The following is a 23,805-nucleotide window of genomic DNA, read 5'->3' as shown; positions in this document are numbered from 1 at the left end:
AGTTACCAAAATGTCACGCCAGGATAAGCTTACTATTAAATGTTAAAAGTTATAGGTGTCACCCCATACAGTTGGGGACGTCAATACACCATAGTTGGGTGTAGTTATTCCTATAACACCACCGAATAAGAAGAACATTCTCTGAGCCACACTACAGTCCAGTTGGAGGCGGTAATGCACCTTAAAGTTGGTTGCCAACCGCCATATAAAATCCACAGAAGAAGAAGAAGCAGTAAGACGTGTGAGTAGCTTCAAAGATTTTGTAAGTAAAGCAAGATAGACCACAGCCTGTCCTTTCCAATGGGAACAAATGAGTCATAGCGGGCAGAACAAGCAAGGAGGTGGGCAGAGCAAAGCACGACCTAGCGTGATCCTATTGCCGTGTTCTAGCATACATCTGCATATGTCCGTTAGGGAACAACTATCCTGAAGTGCGCGTGTGCAATAACTCAATTCACCTTTGTGCAACAACGCGAATTAAAAAAACTTTTGCAAAGGGTGAAGTCTACAAATCGTAGTCCACTCTTTTCATAGCATATTTTAGTTTTGGGAACAGAACTGTATTGAAATAAAATGTTTCATCGATTACAACATTTGCAGAATGTCAGCCAAAATCCATCTCGTTCCAATCCTCTTACTACCATATTTGGTATCGAGTGGAAACGCCAAGCGGATACCTCACATTTATACATCCGCTGAAATATCTGTCTCATTGTTCTGTAGGAGCTCTTTGGGTTTGGTTTACGGAAACATTGGACACGTGTCGATTTAGCTGTGTTACTTTTGCTACAGAAATTAATCTGAATTCTTTGCGAAAGTCCCAAGATTTCTCACCACTGCTCTGTAGGGACCGTGACTGCTGGCGTTTGCCATTTTCTGCCATGTCAAAGCCCGTCAAAGTTTCCAAACCTGGAACGATAACTTTTTACCAGTTGGACAATAACAAAGTCTTTGACACCCCAAAATTAATGCAAGGACTCGAAGAAAACTCACCTGGCATTTGTCGTTAGCAAGTTAGATAGCTGGCTACATTTGAGCAGGTTATCTACTTAGGAAAAGTGTAAACTAGATATTCTCGGTCACTTGTTCAATAAATTTCGCGCCGTTGATCGGGTAAAGGAGTGGCTCGTGAGTTGAGATGATTTTGAGAAAAATAACTTCGAGAACATGCAGAGTTTGGCTGTCTAGGGTGAGTCGTAAGATATCTGAATAGTTAAACCCGTTTAAATTCTAATACTGTGGCATTTGGAAGTTGTTTTGGTTTGGGGAACCTCCCCCATACATACTTACAAACTTCCTATTTAGGTATGTTCTGGCTGGTCATGTTTTGATTGGCACATCACTCGAACGCCCTTATTTTTATGCATCTTACCAGATATACTTTAAACTGTCCAGATGTCTATGGAAAATTACCTAAAATTAATTACAAAATGAGTTAGTTTTCCTTCCCATAAAAATGTATTTATGCTGTGTTCATGACCAAGTGGGAATTACCACATACGTCTACGAAAAATCCACATGAACGCTCTTCTCCCATATGCTGACCAGACGTCATCTATTAAGGAAATTACCTTTCTGCAGTTAAATGCAACAATTTGTTAATTCATTTGTTTACAAGCATGATAGCTGTACTTTTAGTTTCTCAACTAGTTCAAAGCATGTGAATGCTTCCAACTGGTATTTCAAATCAAACTTTTTTTGTCACATGTGCTGACTACAACAGGTGTAGACCTAACCATTAAATGCTTTCTTATACAAGCCCTTAACCAACAATGCAGTTCAATAAAGTCAAGAAAATATTCACCAAATAAACTAAAGTAAGAAGTAACTACACTCTTTAAAAAATAAAGGGAACACTTAAATAACACATCCTAGATCTGAATGAATTACATATTCTTACATAGTTGAATGTGCTGACAACAAAATCACACAAAGTATCAATGGAAATCAAATTTATCAACCCATGGAGGTCTGGATTTGGAGTCACACTCAAAATTAAAGTGGAAAACCAAACTACAGGCTGATCCAACTTGGATGTAATGTCCTTAAAACAAGTCAAAATGAGGCTCAGTAGTGTGTGTGGCCTCCACGTGCCTGTATGACCTCCCTACAACGCCTGGGCATGCTCCTGATGAGGTGGCGGATGGTCTCCTGAGGGATCTCCTCCCAGACCTGGACTAAAGCATCCGCCAACTCCTGGACAGTCTGTGGTGCAACGTGGCGTTGGTGGATGGAGCGAGACATGATGTCCCAGATGTGCTCAATTGGATTCAGGTCTGGGGAACGGGCGGGCCAGTCCATAGTATCAATGCCTTCCTCTTGCAGGAACTGCTGACACACTCCAGCCACATGAGGTCTAGCATTGTCTTGCATTAGGAGGAACCCAGGGCCAACCGCACAAGCATTTGGTCTCACAAGGGGTCTGAGGATCTCATCTCGGTACCTAATGGCAGTCAGGCTACCTCTGGCGAGCACATGGAGGGCTGTGCACCCCCCCCCCCCCCCCCCCCCCCTCCCCCCAAAGAAATGCCACCCCACACCACGTAATGGCAGTCAGGCTACCGCTGGCGAGCACAGCAGGGCTGTGCGGCCCCCCAAAGAAATGCCACCCCACACCATGACTGACCCACCGCCAAACCGGTCATGCTGGAGGATGTTGCAGGCAGCAGAACGTTCTCCACGGCGTCTCCAGACTCTGTCACATCTGTCACATGTGCTCAGTGTGAACCTGCTTTCATCTGTGAAGAGCACAGGACGCCAGTGACGAATTTGCCAATCTTGGTGTTCTCTGGCAAATGCCAAACGTCATGCACGGTGTTGGGCTGTAAGCACAACACCCACCTGTGGACGTCGGGCCCTCATATACCACCCTCATGGAGTCTGTTTCTGACCGTTTGAGCAGACACATGCACATTTGTGGCCTGCTGGAGGTCATTTTGCAGGGCTCTGGCAGTGTTCCTCCTGCTCCTCCTTGCACAAAGGCGGAGGTAGTGGTCCTGCTGCTGGGTTGTTGCCCTCCTACGGCCTCCTTCACGTTTCCTGATGTACTGGCCTGTCTCCTGGTAGCGCCTCCATGCTCTGGACACTACGCTGACAGACACAGCAAACCTTCTTGCCACAGCTCGCATTGATGTGCCATCCTGGATGAGCTGCACTACCTGAGCCACTTGTGTGGGTTGTAGACTCCGTCTCATGCTACCACTAGAGTGAAAGCACCGCCAGAATTCAAAAGTGACCAAAACATCAGCCAGGAAGCATAGGAACTGAGAAGTGGTCTGGTCACCACCTGCAGAACCACTCCTTTATTGGGGGTGTCTTGCTAAATGCCTATAATTTCCACCTGTTGTCTATTCCATTTGCACAACAGCATGTGAAATTTATTGTCAATCAGTGTTGCTTTCTTAGTGGACAGTTTGATTTAACAGAAGTGTGATTGACTTGGAGTTACATTGTGTTGTTTAAGTGTTCCCTTTATTTTTTTGAGCAGTGTATAACAAGGCTATATACAGGTGGTACCGGTACCAAGTCAATGTGCGGGGGTACAGGTTATCCTAGGTAATTTGTATATGTAGTTAGGTTGGTAGTGCGTACTGGGCTGTACGCACTACCCTCTGTAGCTCCTTACGGTCAGATGCTGAGCAGTTGCCATACCAGGCGGGGATGCAACCGGTCAGGATGCTCTCGATGGTGCAGCTGTATAACCCTTTGAGGATCTGGGAACCCATGCCAAATCTCCTGAGGGGGAAAAGGTGTTGTCGTGCCCTGTTCATGACTGTCTTGGTGTGTTTGGACCATGATAGTTTGTTGGTGTGGCAAGCATTTTTGAGGTGTTTTTTTAAGTGTTTTTATTTTTGTATTTTTTATTCCTTCTCTCCAATTTATGCTTTGGCCACTGATACGAGTATAGGATGAATCAATAACAATATTTAGGTAGGAGTTAAAACAGAATAGGATTTTCACTGACAGGACACTCAATTACTTTAAGAAATGAGGAGATGGGGAAAATCAATGAGGAGATTCCATTGAACTGTCCAGGGTACCCAAATGGGTGGACTTTGCACTGGACGCCTTCTGGGGGTGAGTCAAGTGCCCCGTTCTGGCTGACATAGGTTAATAAGCATGTAAAGTAATGAGTAGGATTTCTGTGTTTTCAAATCAAATGTATTTGTCACATACAGTTTACAGCAGGTATAAAAGGAAGGTGCAGTGAAACGCTTGCATGCTAGCTCCCTCAACATTGCAGTACAATAATCAATATCAATAATAAAGAGTAGGGCTGTCCCCGACAAAAAATATTGGTCAACCAAAAATCGTCGTCTTTTGACCAATCGATTGTTCAAAATTATAAAAAACATTTTTCCATATATAAACACACTGTGTTTTAATAAAATCAACTGTTTAATGAAAGACACAAATGACTCGAAGGAGCCAGAGAGAACCTTAATGTTACTCTCCTGAAGTTGCTGGTAGGAATTGGCAAACTTGCTAATGTGGAATGCCAATTTATCTAACCATTTCTACCAATCTGCGTGCCATTTATGGTTTTCATGTGCACATTTTCATGGAACAGTTTCATTTTATTAATATTGTCTAAACTCAAAATCATTGTCTTGTGGTTAATCAAAATTATATCCAAATGAAAATGATACTTTTTAGGTTTAATTTCTATTGCCAACTATGTAAAAATTGCCTATAAAGAAAACAAATAAAAACACTGCAACCTGCAGGTAGAAAATATCCTAATAAATCACATTGGCTACTTAACCCTGTCTGCAATGAACTTGAAACAATTATATAAACTATTAACTTGGGTTTGGCCAGAAGCTGGTGCTACCAAACTTGCCACATTGAATAAAATATTCTGGACCCACAGATCTTCCTGTGCCAGTGAGCTCGGGACAGACACAGCTGTAGGCTATTTGCTCAAGTGATAAGAAGTCATCCGGTAGGCCTATTTTAGGGCGTTTCTACTGGATCGGAGTATGACTTTTTCCCCTTTCACACTGAGTGGTTATCTAAGGGGAGAGAGCTGGAAAGACAATGACAGGAGCACTCCAAACAAAGACAATGACTGACTAAATTAACAAAACTTGTAAATATAATGAAATAAACAAACTTGGTTCTCACAAGTTTAGCATAGGTTGTGCGCTCTGCAAACAACGTGTCTACTCCTACAATGAGAACGATAAAAGGCTGGAATAATAACATTTAGAGTTCATGAACAGACATTACCATAACCAAACAAACAATGTATGATTTAGACCATAGGAATTAATGGTAAATGTACTACTGGTGATATATGGAATGGGGAATTGATAGATTCACAATTGATTGTTAGGGTCTAACTAATCGAATGGAATCCACAGACTGCGAGTTGAAGATAATCACTAATGCTCTTAGTAAAAGTACTGACTGACCAGGCCTCTGCAGATCTCCCAACAGTTCTATTTCTAGGGTCAATCTAATATTAACTTTATGCGAACCCTACTTGAAAACAATACCAGAACAAATGGTCTATTGATTCTGTATCTTCACAACAAAATCTGCAGAGCTGCGATGGTTGTATGCCCCAATTATCAACATTTCGTTGGTGGCAAGAATTCTGTACAATGATTTTAGCTGAAAAGCACAAGTCTTGAGTCTTGCAGCGTTTTACTCATACACCCTGTGCCATGGAATCGGTACATCATAAATATATTCCCAGCTATTTTGCAATCTGTATGGCACAGCTGTCAACATCCTGGTCCTCAAATGAAACTGGTATACTTTCATATTTATGTTATTTTTGTTCCTCAGACAGTTTTGATCCTTTATATTGGGCAGACAAATCAGTTCCCTACCTCCCACTGCCACATGCTGCCTCCATTTTTTTGCGTTATGCTGTAATCCATCTTGGATTGAGCAGACCTTCCCATACAATTCCGATAGTTCCATGAAAGACACAACTCTACCGTTCCAATTTACAATATAATTTAAAAACAAAATACCCCTTCCAAACATATTTTCCACAAGTACAGGTCATTTATCAACCAACACATTTGAGTTCGACCATAATATTTGTTGTAATATTTGTTCCATCTTTTCTGGGGGATGAAATTGAAACCTGCTCGGTAACGTTTGTTTACCAAAAAAAAAGAGATACTTTGGGGAAAAAAGTATAATTTTCAATTAATCGAAAATGAGACTACGCAATCGGCAAAAAGGTCATTTTTAAACAATGGGTGAGCTTTTCTTCGTAATCTACTTGAGAACCATTTTGAGTTCAAGTAAAACTTATCTATAAGTGAAGCTTTTAGAGTAGTTTAGTGCTTTTATATTTAATCATCTCAACCCACCCAGTTCATATTAATTATGTAGATGGGCACGCTTTCTGGTTTAGCATCCCAGATAAAGTGAAATATTTTTTGCTCATATGATTTGAAAAAAAGACTCGTCAGTAGGTAGTGCCATAAATGGGTTTAACTTAGATATGACTAAGAAGTTAATCAGTGTAATTTCCCAGAAACAGATAGGTATTTACCTCTCCATGGTTATAGGATCTTGTCTATTTTGACTAGTTTTCTATTGAAATTCATTGTGGAGAGCTCGCTTTGTGTATGTATGTACAGTTGAAGTTGGAAGTTTACATACACCTTAGCCAAATGCATTTAAACTGTATTTTTTTCACAATTCCTGACATTTAATCCTAGTGAAAATTATATTTTGTGCACCAGCACCTCCTGCAGCAAAGCACCCACACAACATGATGCTGCCACCCTCGTGCTTCACGGTTGGGATGGTGTTCTTCGGCTTGCAAGCCTCCCCCTTTTTCATCCAAACATAACGATGGTCATTATGGCCAAACAGTTATATTTTTGTTTCATCAGACCAGAGGACATTTCTCCAAAAAGTATGATCTTTGTACCCATGTGAAGTTGCAAGCCTTAGTCTGGCTTTTTTATGGTGGTTTTGGAGCAGTGGCTTCTTCTTTGCTGAGTGGCCTATGTCGATCTAGGACTCGTTTTACTGTGGATATAGATACTCTTGTACCTGTTTCCGCCAACATCTTCACAAGGTCCTTTGCTGTTCTGAGATTGATTTGCACATTTCGCACCAAAGTACGTTCATCTCTAGGAGACAGAACGTGTCTCCTTCCTGAGCGGTATGCCGGCTGCGTGGTCCCATGGTGTTTATACTTGTGTACTATTGTTTGTACAGATTAACGTGGTACCTTCAGGCGTTTGGAAATTGCTCTCAAGGATGAACCAGACTTGTGGAGACCTTTTTTTTTCTTCTGAGGTCTTGGCTGATTTATTTTGTTAATCCCATGATGTCAAGCAAAGAGGCACTGAGTTTGAAGGTAGCCCTTGAAATATATCCACAGGTACACCTCCAATTGACTCAAATTGCCTGTCAGAAGCTTCTAAAGCCAAATAGATTTCTGGAATTTTCCAAGCTGTTTAAAGGCACAGTCAACTTCTGAACCACTGGAATTGTGATACAGTGAAATAATATGTCTGTAAACAATTGTTGGAAAAATTACTTGTCATGCACCAAGTAGATGTCTTAACCAACTTGCCAAAACTATAGTTTTGTTAACAAGAAATTTGTGCAGTGATTGAAAGACTAGTTTTAATGACTCCAACCTAAGTGTATGCAAACTTTCGACTTCAACTGTATGTGTTATGAATACCAAGTATGTCTACTTCATCGTCAGCCCATTTTATAGGTAAACTGCAGGGTAATGTAAAAGTATATATATATTTTTTTAAGATCCGATACATAATATGGTACACTTATCGTAATTAGGTTTTAGTCCAGCGAGGCCAGAAAAGTTATCTAGATCTTCCTTGAGGCATTGCAGGGATCTAGCTTGCAGACTTAATATAAAGCTTGAGTCATCGGCATACATGGACACCTTTTGTTTTTAAATCTTGGATTCTAATCCTCTGTTATTTGATCTGATTTTAATAGCTATCATTTTGATGGCCATAACGAAAAGATATGGTGACATCGGACACCCGTGTTTATCGCCTCTTGAAAGTTCAAAACTCTTTGAAGTATTTACTATTCACACCTGGGGTTTCTATACATTACTTTTACCCATTGAATAAGAGACTAACCGAAATGGAAAAAATCCAGGCATTTATGGCTTAGATGTTTCATATTCTTGTATTTCTAGTAGTTATCGTAGATTATCTCCAATGTATCGTTCATGTTAAAAACCTGTCTAATCAGGATGAACAATACCTGGTAGAAATCTTTTTTAATTCTGAGTGTTATGTATTTTGTCTCCAGTTTTTTGCCATCAAGGTCTTGTTTTAATAATAGTTCAATCAGACCTTCCTGCTGAGTACCTGACAGACTACCATAGTAGTTAAACAAGCTACTAATGGAGCTTTTGAGTATATAAACAATAGGCTTGATATACAGTGGGGCAAAAAAGTATTTAGTCAGCCACCAATTGTGCAAGTTCTCCCACTTAAAAAGATGAGGGGCCTGTAATTTTCATCATAGGTACACTTCAACTATGACAGACAAAATGAGAGAAAAAAATCCAGAAAATCACATTGTAGGATTTTTTATGAATTTATTTGCAAATTATGGTGGAAAATAAGTATTTGGTCAATAACAAAAGTTTATCTCAATACTTTGTCATTGCCAACAAAGGGTACATAACAGAGGTCAAACGTTTTCTGTAAGTCTTCACAAGGTTTTCACACACTGTTGCTGGTATTTTGGCCCATTCCTCCATGCAGATCTCCTCTAGAGCAGTGATGTTTTGGGGCTGTTGCTGGGCAACACAGACTTTCAACTCCCTCCAAAGATTTTCTATGGGGTTGAGATCTGGAGACTGGCTAGGCCACTCCAGGACCTTGAAATGCTTCTTACGAAGCCACTCCTTCGTTACCCGGGCGGTGTGTTTGGGATCATTGTCATGCTGAAAGACCCAGCCACGTTTCATCTTCAATGCCCTTGCTGATGGTAGGCTTTGTGACTTTGGTCCCAGCTCTCTGCAGGTCATTCACTAGGTCCCCCCGTGTGGTTATGGGATTTTTGCTCACCGTTCTTGTGATCATTTTGACCCCACGGGGTGAGATCTTGCGTGGAGCCCCAGGTCGAGGAAGATTATCAGTAGTCTTGAATGTCTTCCATTTCCTACTAATTGCTCCCACAGTTGATTTCTTCAAACCAAGCTGCTTACCTATTGCAGATTCAGTCTTCCCAGCCTGGTGCAGGTCTACAATTTTCTTTCTGGTGTTCTTTGACAGCTCTTTGGTCTTGGCCATAGTGGAGTTTGGAGTGTGACTGTTTGAGGTTGTGGACAGGTGTCTTTTATACTGATAACATGTTCAAACAGGTGCCATTAATACAGGTAACGAGTGGAGGACAGAATAGCCTCTTAAAGAAGAAGTTACAGGTCTGTGAGAGCCAGAAATCTTGCTTGTTTGTAGGTGACCAAATACTTTTTTTCCACCATAATTTGCAAATAAATTCATTGAAAATCCTACAATGTGATTTTCTGGATTTGTTTTCTCATTTTGTCTGTCATAGTTGAAGTGTACCTATGATGAAAATTACAGGCCTCTCTCATCTTTCTAAATGGGAGAACTTGCACAATTGGTGGCTGACTAAATACTTTTTTGCCCCACTGTACCTTGGAGCACGGTGAGGATGGACGAGTTTCCTTCTAGTAATTACAGTTGGAGGAGCGTTCAAGTGGATATTTCCCAGTCGCATGCTGGTATTTACCAAATTACAAGATGTTGTGAATGCAGCATTAGTCGAGAAACCTGCCTATTTCCCTCGAAAGGATGTAATGTCACGATTTCAAAGATATACGATATTACAGAGAACAAGTTTATTATCTCACATCTTGGGAAATATTTGTGATGTGCTACTTGTTCACATATTTCATGCTAATGTTGGGTTTTTGAACTAGCGCCCAGAATGCACCGCGTGGCAAATTGACAACGTATGGTAACGTACACAATGACCGTTAATACGAATCAAATGGAGTTTTTCAGATCCTAGGTGGGTGACCCCGAAATAGCCCTGGGTGACCCAAATAACAAATGTTCAAACTTAACTGTTATTCAAATATCAACTCATCGTATTACTCAACATTGTTTATCTGGACATACATGTAGGTTGTGTCTGGATCCAGCCAGGAGAGATGCTTCTCCTCCTTGGTGCCCGCCCAGCCGGTGCCCCCGCTGGCCCAGACTCTGCAGGGGTACCTACGAGCCCTGGAGCCCCTGATACCTGAAGAAGAGCTCGTCCACACCCGCAAGAATATCCAAAAGTTTTGCGGAGAGGGGGGACTCGGTCCGCAACTTCAAGAGGGACTGGAGAGACGAGCTAGACACTCAAACAATTGGGTATGCAAACAATGTGGGAAATGATGCATAATTTGTAACCAACGTAAATAGACTGAGATAAGAAAATATCAGTGGGGTGCTGGATTTTGGATGACACTTTATAGTACACACAATGCATGGTGCTAATTTGAGTTTGACTCTGATGGCTCAAAGTGTATTTCCACAGCTGCCCTCCTTTCTGGACTGTACTGCATGATTGATAGTTGTTTTGCTGTTGTCCTTTCCCCTGTCCTCTACTGTAGATATCTGACTGGTGGGTGCAGTGGGCGTACCTGGAGAGCAGACAGCCCCTGCCCGTGCATTCTAACCCGGCCATCTCCCTGCCCAAGCGGGACTTCTCAGACTGGAGGGGCCAGCTTGTGTGAGTGCCAGTCAGCAACATACTGGCATACCTGTATGCACTATGTGCCTGTGAGATACTAGAGGAGTATGCTGGTTTGCTGAATGTGTTGACATGATCTGGTTGCATGATGTTGTACACTCACTCAGCATTTGTACCTGTGGATTTGCTGGGTACAGAGTGAGAACAACTTAGTCGGTCCAACTACAGACAGATGGTTATAAAAATAAATTTAAAAAACAGATTGTATTTACATAAGTTTTCAGACCCTTAGCTATGAGACTCAATATTGAGCTCAGGTGCACCCTGTTGATTGGAGTCCACCTGTGGTAAATTCAATTGATTGGACATGATTTGGAAGGGCACACACCTGTCTATATAAGGTCCCAGAGTTGGCCGTGCATGTCAGAGCAAAAAGTAAGCCATGAGGTCAAAGGAACTGTCCGTAGAGCTCCGAGACAGGATTGTGTCGAGGCACAGATCTGGAGAAGGGCACCAAAACATTTCTGCAGCATTGAAGGTCCCCAAGAACACGGTGGCCTCCATCATTCTTAAATGGAAGAAGTTTGGAACCATCAAGACTCTTCCTAGAGCTGGCCGCGCGGCCAAACTGAGCAATCAGGGGAGAAGGGCCTTGATCAAGGAGGTGACCAAGAACCCGATGGTCACTCTGACAGAGCTCCAGAGTTCCTCTGTGGAGATGGGAGAACCTTCCAGAAAGACAACCATCTCTGCAGCAATCCACCAATCAGGCCTTTATGCTAGAGTGGCTAGACATAAGCCACTCCTCAGTAAAAGGCACATGACAGCCCGCTTGGAGTTTGCCAAAAGGCACCTAAAGGACTCTCAGACCATGAAACAGGATTCTCTTGTCTGATGAAACCAAGATTGAACTCTTTGGCCTGAATGCCAAGCGTAATGTCTGGAGGAAACATGGCACCATCCATACGGTGAAGCATGGCGGTGGCAGCATCATGCTGTGGGGATTATTTTTCAGCGGCAGGGACTTGGAGACTTGGCAGGATCGAGGGAAAGATGAACGGAGCAAAGTACAGCGAGATCCTTGATTAAAACCTGCTCCAGAGCACTCAGGACCTCAGACTGGAGCAAAGGTTCACCTTCCAACAGGACAACAACATTAAACACACAGCCAAGACAACGCAGGAGTGGCTTCGGGACAAGTCTCTGAATGTCCTTGAGGTGGCCTAGCCAGAGCCCGGACTTGAACCTGATCGAACATCTCTGGAGAGACCTGAAAATAGCTGTGCAGCAACGCTCCCCATCCAACCTTACCGAGCTCTAAAGGATCTGCAGAGAATAATGGGAGATCCTCCCCAAATACAGGTGTGCCAAGCTTGTAGCGTCTAACCCAAGAAGACTCAAGGCTGTAATTGCTGCCAAAGGTGCTTCAACAAAGTACTGAGTAAATATGTAAATATACATTTGCAAAAATGTCTAAACCTGTTTTTTGTATTGTCACTAAGGGGTATTGTGTGTAGATTGATAAAGGGAAAATAAACAATTGAATCCATTTTAGAATAAGGCTGTAACGTAACAAAATGTGGGAGAAGTTGAGGGGTTTGAATACATTCCGAATGTTATTTCATACATCTATATCCTATCTATAGCTGTATACTGGGCCGTTCTCTAACATCTTTTGTGTCGACCCAGGTTTGCATCCAAGCTGATTGCTGCTGCACTCGATTTCAAAAATGTAGTAGACAAGTAAGTGCCATTTCACAATTGTACTCTACATATACGCCGTCTTAGACCTGAAGCCTTAATATTAGCTACATATTACTGACCAGTTTTTCCAAGTCATGTTTCACCAAATGGTGAACCATATCAATATTTGTATCCTAGGTTGCAGAAACTCTCTCACAGCTATTTTAGGGTTTTAACCTTTTATCTCTGTGTTGGCCTGTATGCTTTAGTTTATATACCCAGTTTAAATTTATTACGGCATACTGTCAGTAACTGTATCTGTATGCTCTCTCTCTCTCTCTCTCTCTCTCTCTCTCTCTCTCTCTCTCTCTCTCTCTCTCTGTATCTCAGTGGCCGTTTGCCAGTGGAGTACATGCGGGGCCAGCCACTCTGTATGGAGCTCTTTCCCCTCCTCTTCTCATCCTGTCGGATCCCAGGCCGCAAACACGACACTATCACCCATCACAGCCGTGCCCGCCACATCACAGTGGTGAGGAACTACCAGGTGAGCTTGACCCACAGTATGCATCAGAAGAGGATTTAACGTTTTTTTTTTTTCTTCTCAAGATGAGAGCGGCTACACAGAGCGAAGGGGACAGCTCCAATTGATCCCATATTACAGACTAATAAACATGGCAATGATACCCAATCAAATGTATTTTATTAAGCCCTTTTTACAACAGCAGTTGTCAAAGTGCTTTACAGATACCTAGCCTCAAACCCCTTAGAGCAAGCAATGCAGACTCACAAGCAAAATGGCTAGGGTAAACTCCCTAGAAGGCAGGAACCTAGGAAGAAACCTAAAGGGGAACCGGGCTCAGAGCGGTGGGTGGCCTGTCCTCTTCTGGCTGTGCTGGGTGTAGATTTAAGAGTGCATTTAAGAGTACGTTAACGTTTAAAAGTAATTAAAGACATTGAAATGTTCATAGATGACCAGCAGGGTCAAATAATATTCATGGTGGCAATAGAGGGCAGAGCTTTTTCTGCATAGAAAAAGCCCTAAGGGTTTTTTCAGGCCTCCTAATTCCAAACTAAAAATATATATAATAATTGGGACAGGGACAGCTATAAATCGTCAAGCTAGGTAATCCTGAGGCACAGTCCTAGGGCCCAGATCCTACGGGAGGGGAGTTAGTGAAAGCATGCCTAAGACCAGGTTTTAGGAAAATGTGGCGTTGGACATTTGAATGTTGATCAACTATTATTCACGTAAGTATAGCTATGCGCAAATGTTTGTTTCATAATGCAATTAGCTGGAAAACACTGTCAAAAGTGCACCGCGTATGCACGCAGGTTTCATGTCACATAGATGAAAATATCCATTAGACATTTAGAAAGGGAGATCTAAAGATGCAACAACTAGCATGGTTTGCTAGTATGACTATTGTGCCTTTGGCCACTGGACAATGAAAGAAAGTTGATTTGAAAATCAATAGAACATGACATATGGGCAACTGGTTTAAATGGCATGTGGAAGTCTAAAATAATTGCCTCCGCTTTTCTAAGGTCAGATTTTTGTCTAGGCTACTTTGAATCACCACTTAAGGAACAGCCCACACACCACTTAAGGAATATCAACAGGCCACTCTCTTACTACCCTGAAAACAAAGGCAGAGTATAGTCCATGAAGATCTCCCCACCTCACAAGCCAGAGGAATAATGTGATGGAATTATTTGGTCAATATTTGGTCAGTATTAGTCAATATTCTAGCAGCTGTATTCTGCACTTACTGAAGTTTATTTAGGCCTAGTGCCATATCCGGGCAGCTTGAAAGTAGGGCATTGCAGTAATCTAACCTTGAAGTGACAAAAGCATTGATTAGCTTTTCCACATCACAGTTCAATTCTCTATTCTGTCCCGCCCAGTTCTTTCAGATGGACGTATACAACAGTGATGGCTCTCGGATGACAGAGAGCCAGATCCACGCCCAGCTTCTGCGAATCAGGGCTGAGTCCTGGAAGACTGACAAGGAGCCAATGGGCATTCTGACCAGCGAGCACCGCCAGACCTGGGGCCAGGCCTACAGCCGCCTGCTCAAAGGTAGACATGATAGACACAGCATTATACTATACATACCCATAAACATACCCAGAGTATGGGACGTTCCAGGGTGTGTGATGCAGAGGATCACACTGTTTTCAAATACATGTTGCTAGTAATGTCCGCACGGGCGCGCAGTAACCCCGAGACTGCCACGCAGCTCCCAGTGACTGCCGCGCAGAGCACAGATGAAATATCAGCCCACGGAGAGACGCACGAGATTGAACTTCACTCAACTTCCTAGAGTTTCCCCTGTTAACACCACCAATGTTTCCCTTTACTGTGGCAATTGTGATACAATCAATGCAATATTAGTCACTTTCAATGCAATTTAGTGACCTTTTTTTGGTCTTTTTTTGGTGTTGTATTTTAAGACAGGCTTGAATAAGCTTTGTAGCCAATAGGCAGAGGGTATCATAATTTGTCCGATTCGCTGTAATAATGATATGGGAATAATAATACATTGTATTTTGTAAAGTGGTTTCTTGCATCAAACACATCAACATTGTCAGTCACCTCCTTGTCTGAAGGACAAGTGGATAAACAGGTTAATGTTAAACCCTGCATGTTTTTTCAAAAGTCTCATGGAATGTAAGGCTGAATGATAGAACAGCTATTTCCATGTTAAAATGTTATGGGATGCATTTTCTCTGTTTTTGATGGTAGGCCCACATTATGATCAAATGGCAACAGTAGCCAACTTAGCCACTGTTAAAACTGTAACTAAAAGCAGGTACAGCCTCAGTGTTCACAGTAAACACGCGCTGGAAGTTGCAAAGAATTTTCACTACGTTCAACGCTCAGCAGACCTGAAATTTGCTCAGTGGTGAAAAGAATTAGAGGGAACATTGGTCGCTACGTCTCTGAAGTCATAATCTATTGTTATCTTCAGTAAGGTGTGCTTTACCTCATAACCTTTTTTTTCATGCTCTCCCTCTTTTCCTTACCCAGATAAATTGAACAAGGAGTCAGTGCGAGCAATTGAGAAGGGACTTTTCACCTTGTGTCTGGACTCTCCAGTCATGAGGGTCTCAGATGATAAGTATGAGCCACAATATTTTTTCTCTTGGCCTGTCTGTTACTATTTTTTTCAAATTGAATGCAAGTTGCTGTACAGTCTGAATACGTTTTGCTCAGTTATGTTTGACACACCAGGGACTTCATGACTAATTAAATCTAATAATCCAAAACGCATCAGTAATCAATGAAGTTCTGTGTTACTTTGACTGACAGGTACTCCAGTCGTATGGCAGCTCAAATCCTGCATGGGGGCGGGACACACTCGAACAGCGGCAATCGTTGGTTTGACAAAACACTGCAGGTGAGTGGAGCAGTAGAATTATCCAAATGACCCAACCAGTCAGAGATCCCATACTTGATGAAAAGTGTATTGAAAAGTCCATATGGGCTGGGCACCAAATGCTGTATAACACTGAAATAAAATAAATCAATAAACAAAAATGATAATGGACTGAGCAACAATTGTTGGTAAACTAATTAGTTACCTTTCCCTTCCACTATTCCTCCTCCTCTTGTAGTTTGTGGTGGGTGAGGATGGCTCATGGGGGCTTCTGTATGAGCAGGCCACAGCTGAAGGTCCACCAATAGCCACTCTTCTGGATCACATTCTACAATACTGGTGAGATGAGACAGGGGAGGGTCTTATCTACTTTTGCTGCATTACTTGCGCAATTACATACGGTATTCATGTCAGTTTTTTATGATTTCAAAATACTTGAAGTTGAGGTTTATCGGAAGAAAAACAGTCAGTTGATAAAAAAAACACACAATGCCAATTAACATTTACCCACGTTCTTCTCTCTGCAGTAAGAAACCGGACCCAAAGAAAACCCCTTTAATCCCACTTCAGATGCCCAAGAAGCTTTACTTCAACATTGACCGTGAGATTAAGAGAGATATCGAGCATGCCAAGCAAAACCTTGATATGTGAGTTTGCATACCCTATGCATTTGTCATGCATTGTTTCATTACTCTTGTGTTATTATATATCATAGTCTTTATTTGGTCTAAATATGTGACTCGTTTCAGGAAACCAGGCATTTGTCGTGTGTCACTACACAGGAGATTCATTTGAACGTACTTTTATTTTTATCTAAATGCCTTTTTAATAACAAACTTGTATGCCATCTGTAAATACAAATACAATTGGGAAATTACAAGCCTAGTTGGTGTAGCCATGGAAAATGTCAGGAACCTTCCCGCTAGCAATGATGGGCTGGACATGCAGAGAGATGAATTCGGATTGGTCTGCCATGTAGCACGCTTCTGTCTATAACATGAGCTGCTCAGTATGTGTAGGTAATCCTTTCTAATGCTTTCTTTTTTGAAAGATATCACAAAGAACTGCAAAAGTTTTGCTAATGCTCTATACTTTCTGGAGGACCGAGTTTTGAAATCAGTAGCATGTCCGTTGGAAACCGAGTTAAGAAAATTCTGGCATTTGATTGCAAATATGCGGAAGGAGCCAAAAGAGGAACACACAAGGCTTTTATTTATGCTTTTATTTTACATATTAGTTAGTAGGCCAAACTGTTTTCTGTGAAGACCGATTTTCGGGATGTCTTCTGGTCTGACAAACAGCTCTGTAGCTCTGCCACTTTCCACCTCAGATGTTGAAGGGTGAGATAGTGCTGGATTGACACGCAGCCCATACAAAAAAAAAAACTATCAATAGCTTAAACTGACAGATTTTGATGGGGATTTTTTTTTATGTTCATTAGATTGACGCACAGGATTTTAATATGGTGCGCATACTGACTGGTTCAACCCACCTCCGACTACAGTCCTAACACTGTGAGTGCATAAGTGTAGTTGGTGATACAGTACTACAATGACAAAGATAAGAAGCACCCGGCCTCTGTGTAGTCAATGTTTGCTTTGCTATGAACTTCAACACGACTCAGCTGAAATGAAAGTGACATGGACCCAAGCAAATGGAGGAGTGTAAACACGATTAGCTGCCCTAAGTGTTGATGTAACCATGACAAAACACGGTCAGCAGCGTAAGGCTTTGGTGCCTTCTGACCTACTCATTCTATTTTAAGTAATTGTTTGTGATCTGAGCTAGCTGTGTTTTCCTGGGTTCAGCACATTTGCTGCCATCCTGTGGCTAAACTGACAACTGTCGATACATTTCTATCCCAACGGAGTGAAGAGTCATCTTTATAATTTGAATTCAACAACTAACCTGGGCCCGTATTCATAAATTGTCTGAACAAGAGAGCTGATCAGTTCCATTCATTGTAATCTGATGCTTTATTAATGGAGTATGAATTTGTCCCCTCCCCCCCTCCAGACTGATCAACGACCTGGATATCCGCTGCTTCAACTTCCAGAGGTTTGGGAAGGAGTTGCCCAAACAGCACAACCTGAGTCCCAACGCCTTCATCCAGGTGGCACTGCAGCTGGCCTACTACAAGTGAGCTCATAGGAATCACTTGCAAAGGGCATTCAGCCTCAAACTAGGATACCGTATGCAATAATAAGGAAATGATGTGTGCAGTTCATGTTTTCAAACTGTGGTACTGATTTTCATAGACATGCTAGTACATTTTCACACAAGAAGCATTATATTCTCGTGGTTAATAAATGGGACAATAAATGTTCTTGGCAGCCAATTCTGACTGGAATATCTGCATTTTCAATTTTGTAAATGAGTTTTGATTAACAACAATCACTGTGTCCAAATTCAATACTTGTGTTGCGTTCAGTACAACAGAACTGTTTGCAATGTTGAATTCAACTGAAACGGTACTGTACTGAATGACCAGTTGAAAAAAACATTGTGATTATGGTGGCCCAGAGGGCAGTTACCATACATATGGTGTGCTGCACAAGTTTTGCTATTTCAGATGGTCACACCCAGATTGATAAGGCCGCACCCACGAAAAGGGAGCAAGCATACTTTAAAGGTTATTGATGAATGGTGCACACCATTTTGGGGAAACGTGTCATTCAGTTCAAAACGTCACGCAACACAGCAAATGTTAAAGCAAACTGAACGCACCCCTGCTCTCCCATTTCTCCTTTTCTCCATCAGAGTTCACAATGAGGTTTGTGCCTCCTGTGACATTGCCTCCCAGAGGATGTTTCGAGGGGGGCGCACAGACTACATCCGCTCTCCCACCAATCAAATGCTCAAGTTTGTGCTTACCTTTGATGACCCCTCTATCTCGGTGAGAAGCATTTTACTAAATAAAATGAATTATTATTCCCATAGAGGATCAGACCAAAGTGTAGGCTACCCTCTGCCTGTTGGCTTCTTTGCATATTCAAGCTGGTCTCAAAATACAACACGAACCCTTTAAGGCTCTCCTGGAGGATGGTTGGCCTTAGTAGCCTATATAAAATATTACAACCAAACACTTTCTTCATAAAATAATTCCCTCATTCACTGAATTAGGGATCAAATGACTACGGTAGGCTACTTCAATGCAAGGTAACTAAGACATGTTTATCTATAATCTTGTAAGGCTAAAATATTCCAGAGATCTAATTGACAGAATGTGAGTTATTTGTCTTTTCGGCTCATTTGAATAATATTTTTAACAATGTTGATTACAGGGGAATCACAGCTTTTTAACCGTGTCAGGTTTATTTCTCAAGTCCCAATATTGAGTGCCTGAGAGATGGTTTTACAACATGAGTATGTAGCATTGGTAACGCACCCGTTTGTCAATTGCGTGCCCGTGAAACGTTGTTTAGGACATGACAATGACGTTAATACATGCTAACAGCTGAATAGGTCATTACTGACAACTTTCCAGTCAACACAATATCTAGTTAGCTTGTTTTTATCATTATTATGTTGCTATGTCTCTCTCCACTGGCCCACTCGCACCGGCATATGCAGGTGACAAATCATGGCTTTTCCAGAATTTTTATGACCGTACGAACCCTGTTTGCTGACCATAAATGAGCGATAACTGGGTAAATAACTTACAAACTAGCAAGGAATATGAACAAATGTGCACTGACAATGATCTCAAAAGCCCATTTCGCGACCACAGGTGATTAGAGAAGTTTTTGTTTGCAGTAAGTCTGTTGAATTATCCCAAATGGACACGGTGATTTACAAATCATTACGGATTCTAGCTTTAATGGGTGTTTGATAAGGGCGAAGGCACAACACAATCTCTTGTTTCGTGGGTGGCTGAGAAAAGCAACTACTTGCAGTTATTAACGAAGCCAACAATACATGGCAGCTTTACAGGGGGTTTCTATTCATTGACATTGTTGATGCGCCTTGACGCTCTATTTGTGTGTTGCAGAGAGAGGCAAAGCTGGAATTACTCAGAGAGGCCATAGAGACCTACGTCACTCTAACTGATCAGGTGACTACACCCAATGCTTCTGCTGCCATCGTCTCAGTAATTTGTTTCACTTTTCTGTCATCTAATTACTTCTGACCTTTTTCTAAATTAGGCGCTCAAAGGACAATCCATCGACCGCCACCTGCTGGGCTTGAAGCTTCAGGCCATCGAGGAGGGACTGAGCGTGCCCAGACTGTTCATGGACACCGCTTATGGGCTGGCCACCCACTGGAAACTGAGAACAGGACAGGTAAAGTACAACTCCATTGGAAGTGGACAAGATTGCAACATTCATTCCAATGACAGGATATAATTATGTAATCTAAAGGTGAGTGTCGGATAACGCACTATTATATCGGGTCTGTGTCCCTCTCTCTTTACATGTAGTTTAGTATGGTGTTTTTGTGCGCACTTGTAGTTTATCAAAGTCAACAGGTAATCCTGCCAGGTAATCCTGTTTACATCAGGGATTTGTCAATTGTATTCAAGTCATTCATGTAATAAATTAATTTGAATGAATGGGCTATGCATATTTGTTCTTAATCGGGTATCAGCTGAGTGAGAATTGTTTTTTTTTAAGTTAAATATTTTTATTGGTTTTCATTAATGATATGACATCAATTCATTCTTCAGGTGGGGGGAGAAAAGGTGGAGGTGTAACATAAATTCTCAAATAGGAATTCTTTCATACTGCCATAAGCAATCATTGGGAAAGGGGGATACCTAGTCAGTTGTACAACTGAAATGTGTCTTCCCCATTTAACCATTTACCCCAACCCCTCCTGAATCAGAGAGGTGCGGCGTGCTGCCTTAATCGACATCCACGTCTTCGGCGCCGGGGGGGGGGCAGTGGATTAACTGCCTTGCTCAGGGGCAGAACGACAGATGTTTACCTTGTCAGCTCAGGGATTCAATCCAGAAACCTTTTGGTTACTGGCCCAACGCTCTAACCACTAGGCTACCGGCCTCCATAGCGAAGGAGCCAACCCCTCCCTCCCGGAGACTCATGCCTGTTCCCCCAAAATGGTGTGGGCGTATATCTCTAAATTAAAAATATTAGCGCAAGTAGACTGATTGGCCAGTTCATTCTCCTCAGGAGCATGACATCATCTCTGAAGAAAGAGCAAGCATCTGTTTGAGATACAAGTTTGAGTATAGGATGAGTCAACAGCATTATTTGGGTTTGAGTTAACAGAATATGAACTTTTAGAAGTGAGATGTTTATTTTAACATATAATCATCTCCTACGTCAGCAATGTTTGAGTTGGACTCAGGCGTGGCCGCTCAATCCTCTCTCTGGAGTTGCGCTCCCAGCACATGCCCTCCCCCTCAACTCCCGAACCCAGACATTGAAGATGTTGATAAATATCTTTGTTTGCAGGTGAACTAGGTCACGACCAGTGCAGAGAGCCGCATTAATAAGGGTCCCCTGCAAGAGGGCCAAGCAGTCCTGGCCTCCAAACAAATGCCCAGCAAAATGTTTGCTTGAATTTGTTAAATATTTTTTTATATATATAAATAAATAAATAAATAAAATACCAGTCCAAAGTTTGGACACCTAGAATGCCAAGTGTGAAAAGCTGTCGTCAAGGCAAAGGGTGGCTACTTTGAAGAATCTCAAATATAGAACATATTTTGATTTGTTGAATGCTATGATTTTTGGTTACTGCATGATTCCATATGTATTATTTCATTATTCTACAATGTAGAAAATAGCAAAAATAAAGAACTTGACTGGTACTATACACAAGTATGTGAACACCCATTCAAATTAGTGGATTCGGCTATTTTAGCCACACCCATTGCTGACGGGTGTATAAAATCGAGCACAAAGCCATGCAATCTCCATAGACAAACGTTGGCAGTAGAATGGCCTTACTGTTGAAGAGCTCAGTGACGTTCAACATGGCACCATCATAGGATGCCACCTTTCCAACAAGTCAGTTTGTCCAATTTCTGCCCCGCTAGGGCGGGCCTGGTCAACTGCAAGTGCTGTTATTTTGAACCGGAAACGTCTAGGAGCAACAACGGCTCAGCCGCGAAGTGGTATGCCACACAAGCTCATAGAACAGGACTGCCGAGTGCTAAAGCACACAGCGTGTACAAATAGTTGGTCCTCAGTTGAAAGACTCACTACTGAGCTTCATGAAATGGGTTTCCATTTCCGAGCAGCTACACACAAGCACAAGATCACCATGCGCAATGCCAAGCGTCGGCTGGAGTGGTGTAAAGCTTTGTGATTGAGCCCTTTTACCAGAATAGTGTCCACAGTACTGGAGTAGGGCTGAGTTATAAAGTTGCTAAACAAGTTGCAGATCTGCAAGTGTATGTGTCATATTTATTTTTTTACGGCTTTTACCTGATGTTTGGCAATTTATTTATCTATCGTCTTGTGGGTACCATGTTCAGAAATGTTTGCAAGACACACATTTAGGGAACTATTGTGCAAGCCAATTTAAAGTAAATCGTTTCATCTGTAAAAAATGCATTTATTTTGCCACATATGTGAAAGTAACTTTATACCCTGTCTTCCTTCTCTTCTCCCCAACTTCTCAACTATATTAAACCCCTTACACTAGGTGCCTGCAAACACGGACAGTGTAATGTGTTTCGGACCTCTCGTCCCAGATGGATACGCTGTGTGCTACAACCCCCAGTCGGACCATGTCCACTTCTCCGTAACAGCCTTCAACTGCTGTGAGGAAACCCAGGCTGAGACACTGGCCGCCACACTGCACAGCACCCTCTGCCAGCTCCAGGAGCTACTGCAGCCTACTGTATAGTGCTGTGCTATCTGACACAACAGGAGTTGTAGGCAACAAATATAAGAAAAGAAACGCTCATGTTTCTTAACTTTTTCAGTTGTGTGCCCTAATGAATATAATCCAGGACTTAAATGAAAAACGTCTGAGGTGCTAATGCTTTGATTAAAAAGGAATATTTGGCCTTTGTTGTATGTGCTAGCATTAGCTTGATTTGCTGCTAGGTTTATGTTACTGTTTGTACTTAAGGGCAATTGAATACTATTGTTAGAACTGTTTTATGTCCCTACTTTTAAGGCCATAGCAGACTACTTAATAAGCTAGGTTTGTCTGGCTAGAGGTTTGTAATGCTTTATTGACCTGCGACTAAATAGATTTCACTGTATGTTATGTAATACCATCTGTGTTTTGTATGCAATTTGGAATCTTGTTTGCTGCAATGCTTTGGCAGTCCAATGAGAATGTCGGTCAACCATCCAGTCAGTCTATTACTTTTCATTTTGTGGGCAGATTCCTGAAAAAATACCAAATATTAACAAACCATGCCTGTATCTGCATAAAGCTGGAGCTCTGAGTACTGTTGCGCTCTCCTTGGATGCACATCCGTTCTGTGTTTCTTCCTGTGCTTTTGTAATGCAGTTGAAAGGAATGAAATCCTGCTATTTGGTTCAGCCGAGCTCTATTCATGACCCAGCTTGTCCAGTTTTGTTAGTAAACTCATGTAGGCTCAGCCCTAATTTATGTGCTCTCTATCACCTGGACCTGCATGGCAAATTGTCCACGAACACAAGGAAAGGACAATAACCAAGGACTAGTCAGCCATACCCCCTCTGAGGGTAGAAAATGTACATCTCTGTTTGAGTATTCAGAGGACTCACTATTGAATATGTGATTAATACCAAACATGGATACTCTAGTATTATTATTTTATCAAACTTCTTCTCTGAGTATAACTGGTGCTTTCTATACTGAGCAAAAATATAAACGCAACATGTAAAGTGTTGGTCCCATGAGCTGAAATTAAAGATCCCAGAAATGTTCCATATGCACGAAAAGCTTATTTCGCTAAAATTTTGGGCACAAATTTAATTACATCCCTATTTGTGAGCATTTCTCCTTTGCCAAGATAATCTATTCACCTGACCGGTGTGGCATATCAAGAAGCTAATTAAACAGCATGATCATTACACAGGTACACCTTGTGCTGGGAACAATAAAAGGTCACTAATGTGTGCAGTTTTGTCACACAACACAATGCCACAGA

At 41.9% G+C, this 23,805-nt stretch overlaps 1 protein-coding gene across 1 annotated transcript; it reads left to right on the top strand.

Annotated features, from left to right (window-relative positions):
* The first annotated feature begins 694 nt into the window (after positions 1-694).
* Positions 695-23,586, top strand: cratb (carnitine O-acetyltransferase b). Its single transcript, XM_036970985.1, has 15 exons — positions 695-1,189; positions 10,131-10,361; positions 10,604-10,722; positions 12,373-12,426; positions 12,757-12,910; positions 14,272-14,446; positions 15,398-15,488; positions 15,680-15,767; positions 15,985-16,085; positions 16,274-16,393; positions 17,763-17,885; positions 18,507-18,642; positions 19,738-19,800; positions 19,892-20,029; positions 22,359-23,586. Exons 1-15 carry the CDS (start codon positions 1,139-1,141, stop codon positions 22,560-22,562), a joined length of 1,848 nt encoding a protein of 615 aa, XP_036826880.1. The 5' UTR covers positions 695-1,138; the 3' UTR covers positions 22,563-23,586.
* Positions 23,587-23,805: the final 219 nt, after the last annotated feature.

Source organism: Oncorhynchus mykiss, chromosome 32 (assembly GCF_013265735.2).
Source record: "Oncorhynchus mykiss isolate Arlee chromosome 32, USDA_OmykA_1.1, whole genome shotgun sequence".
Lineage (NCBI taxonomy): Eukaryota > Metazoa > Chordata > Actinopteri > Salmoniformes > Salmonidae > Oncorhynchus > Oncorhynchus mykiss.
The sequence above is the reverse complement of the archived record's forward strand: the minus strand, read 5'-3'. Positions and strand labels throughout refer to the sequence as shown.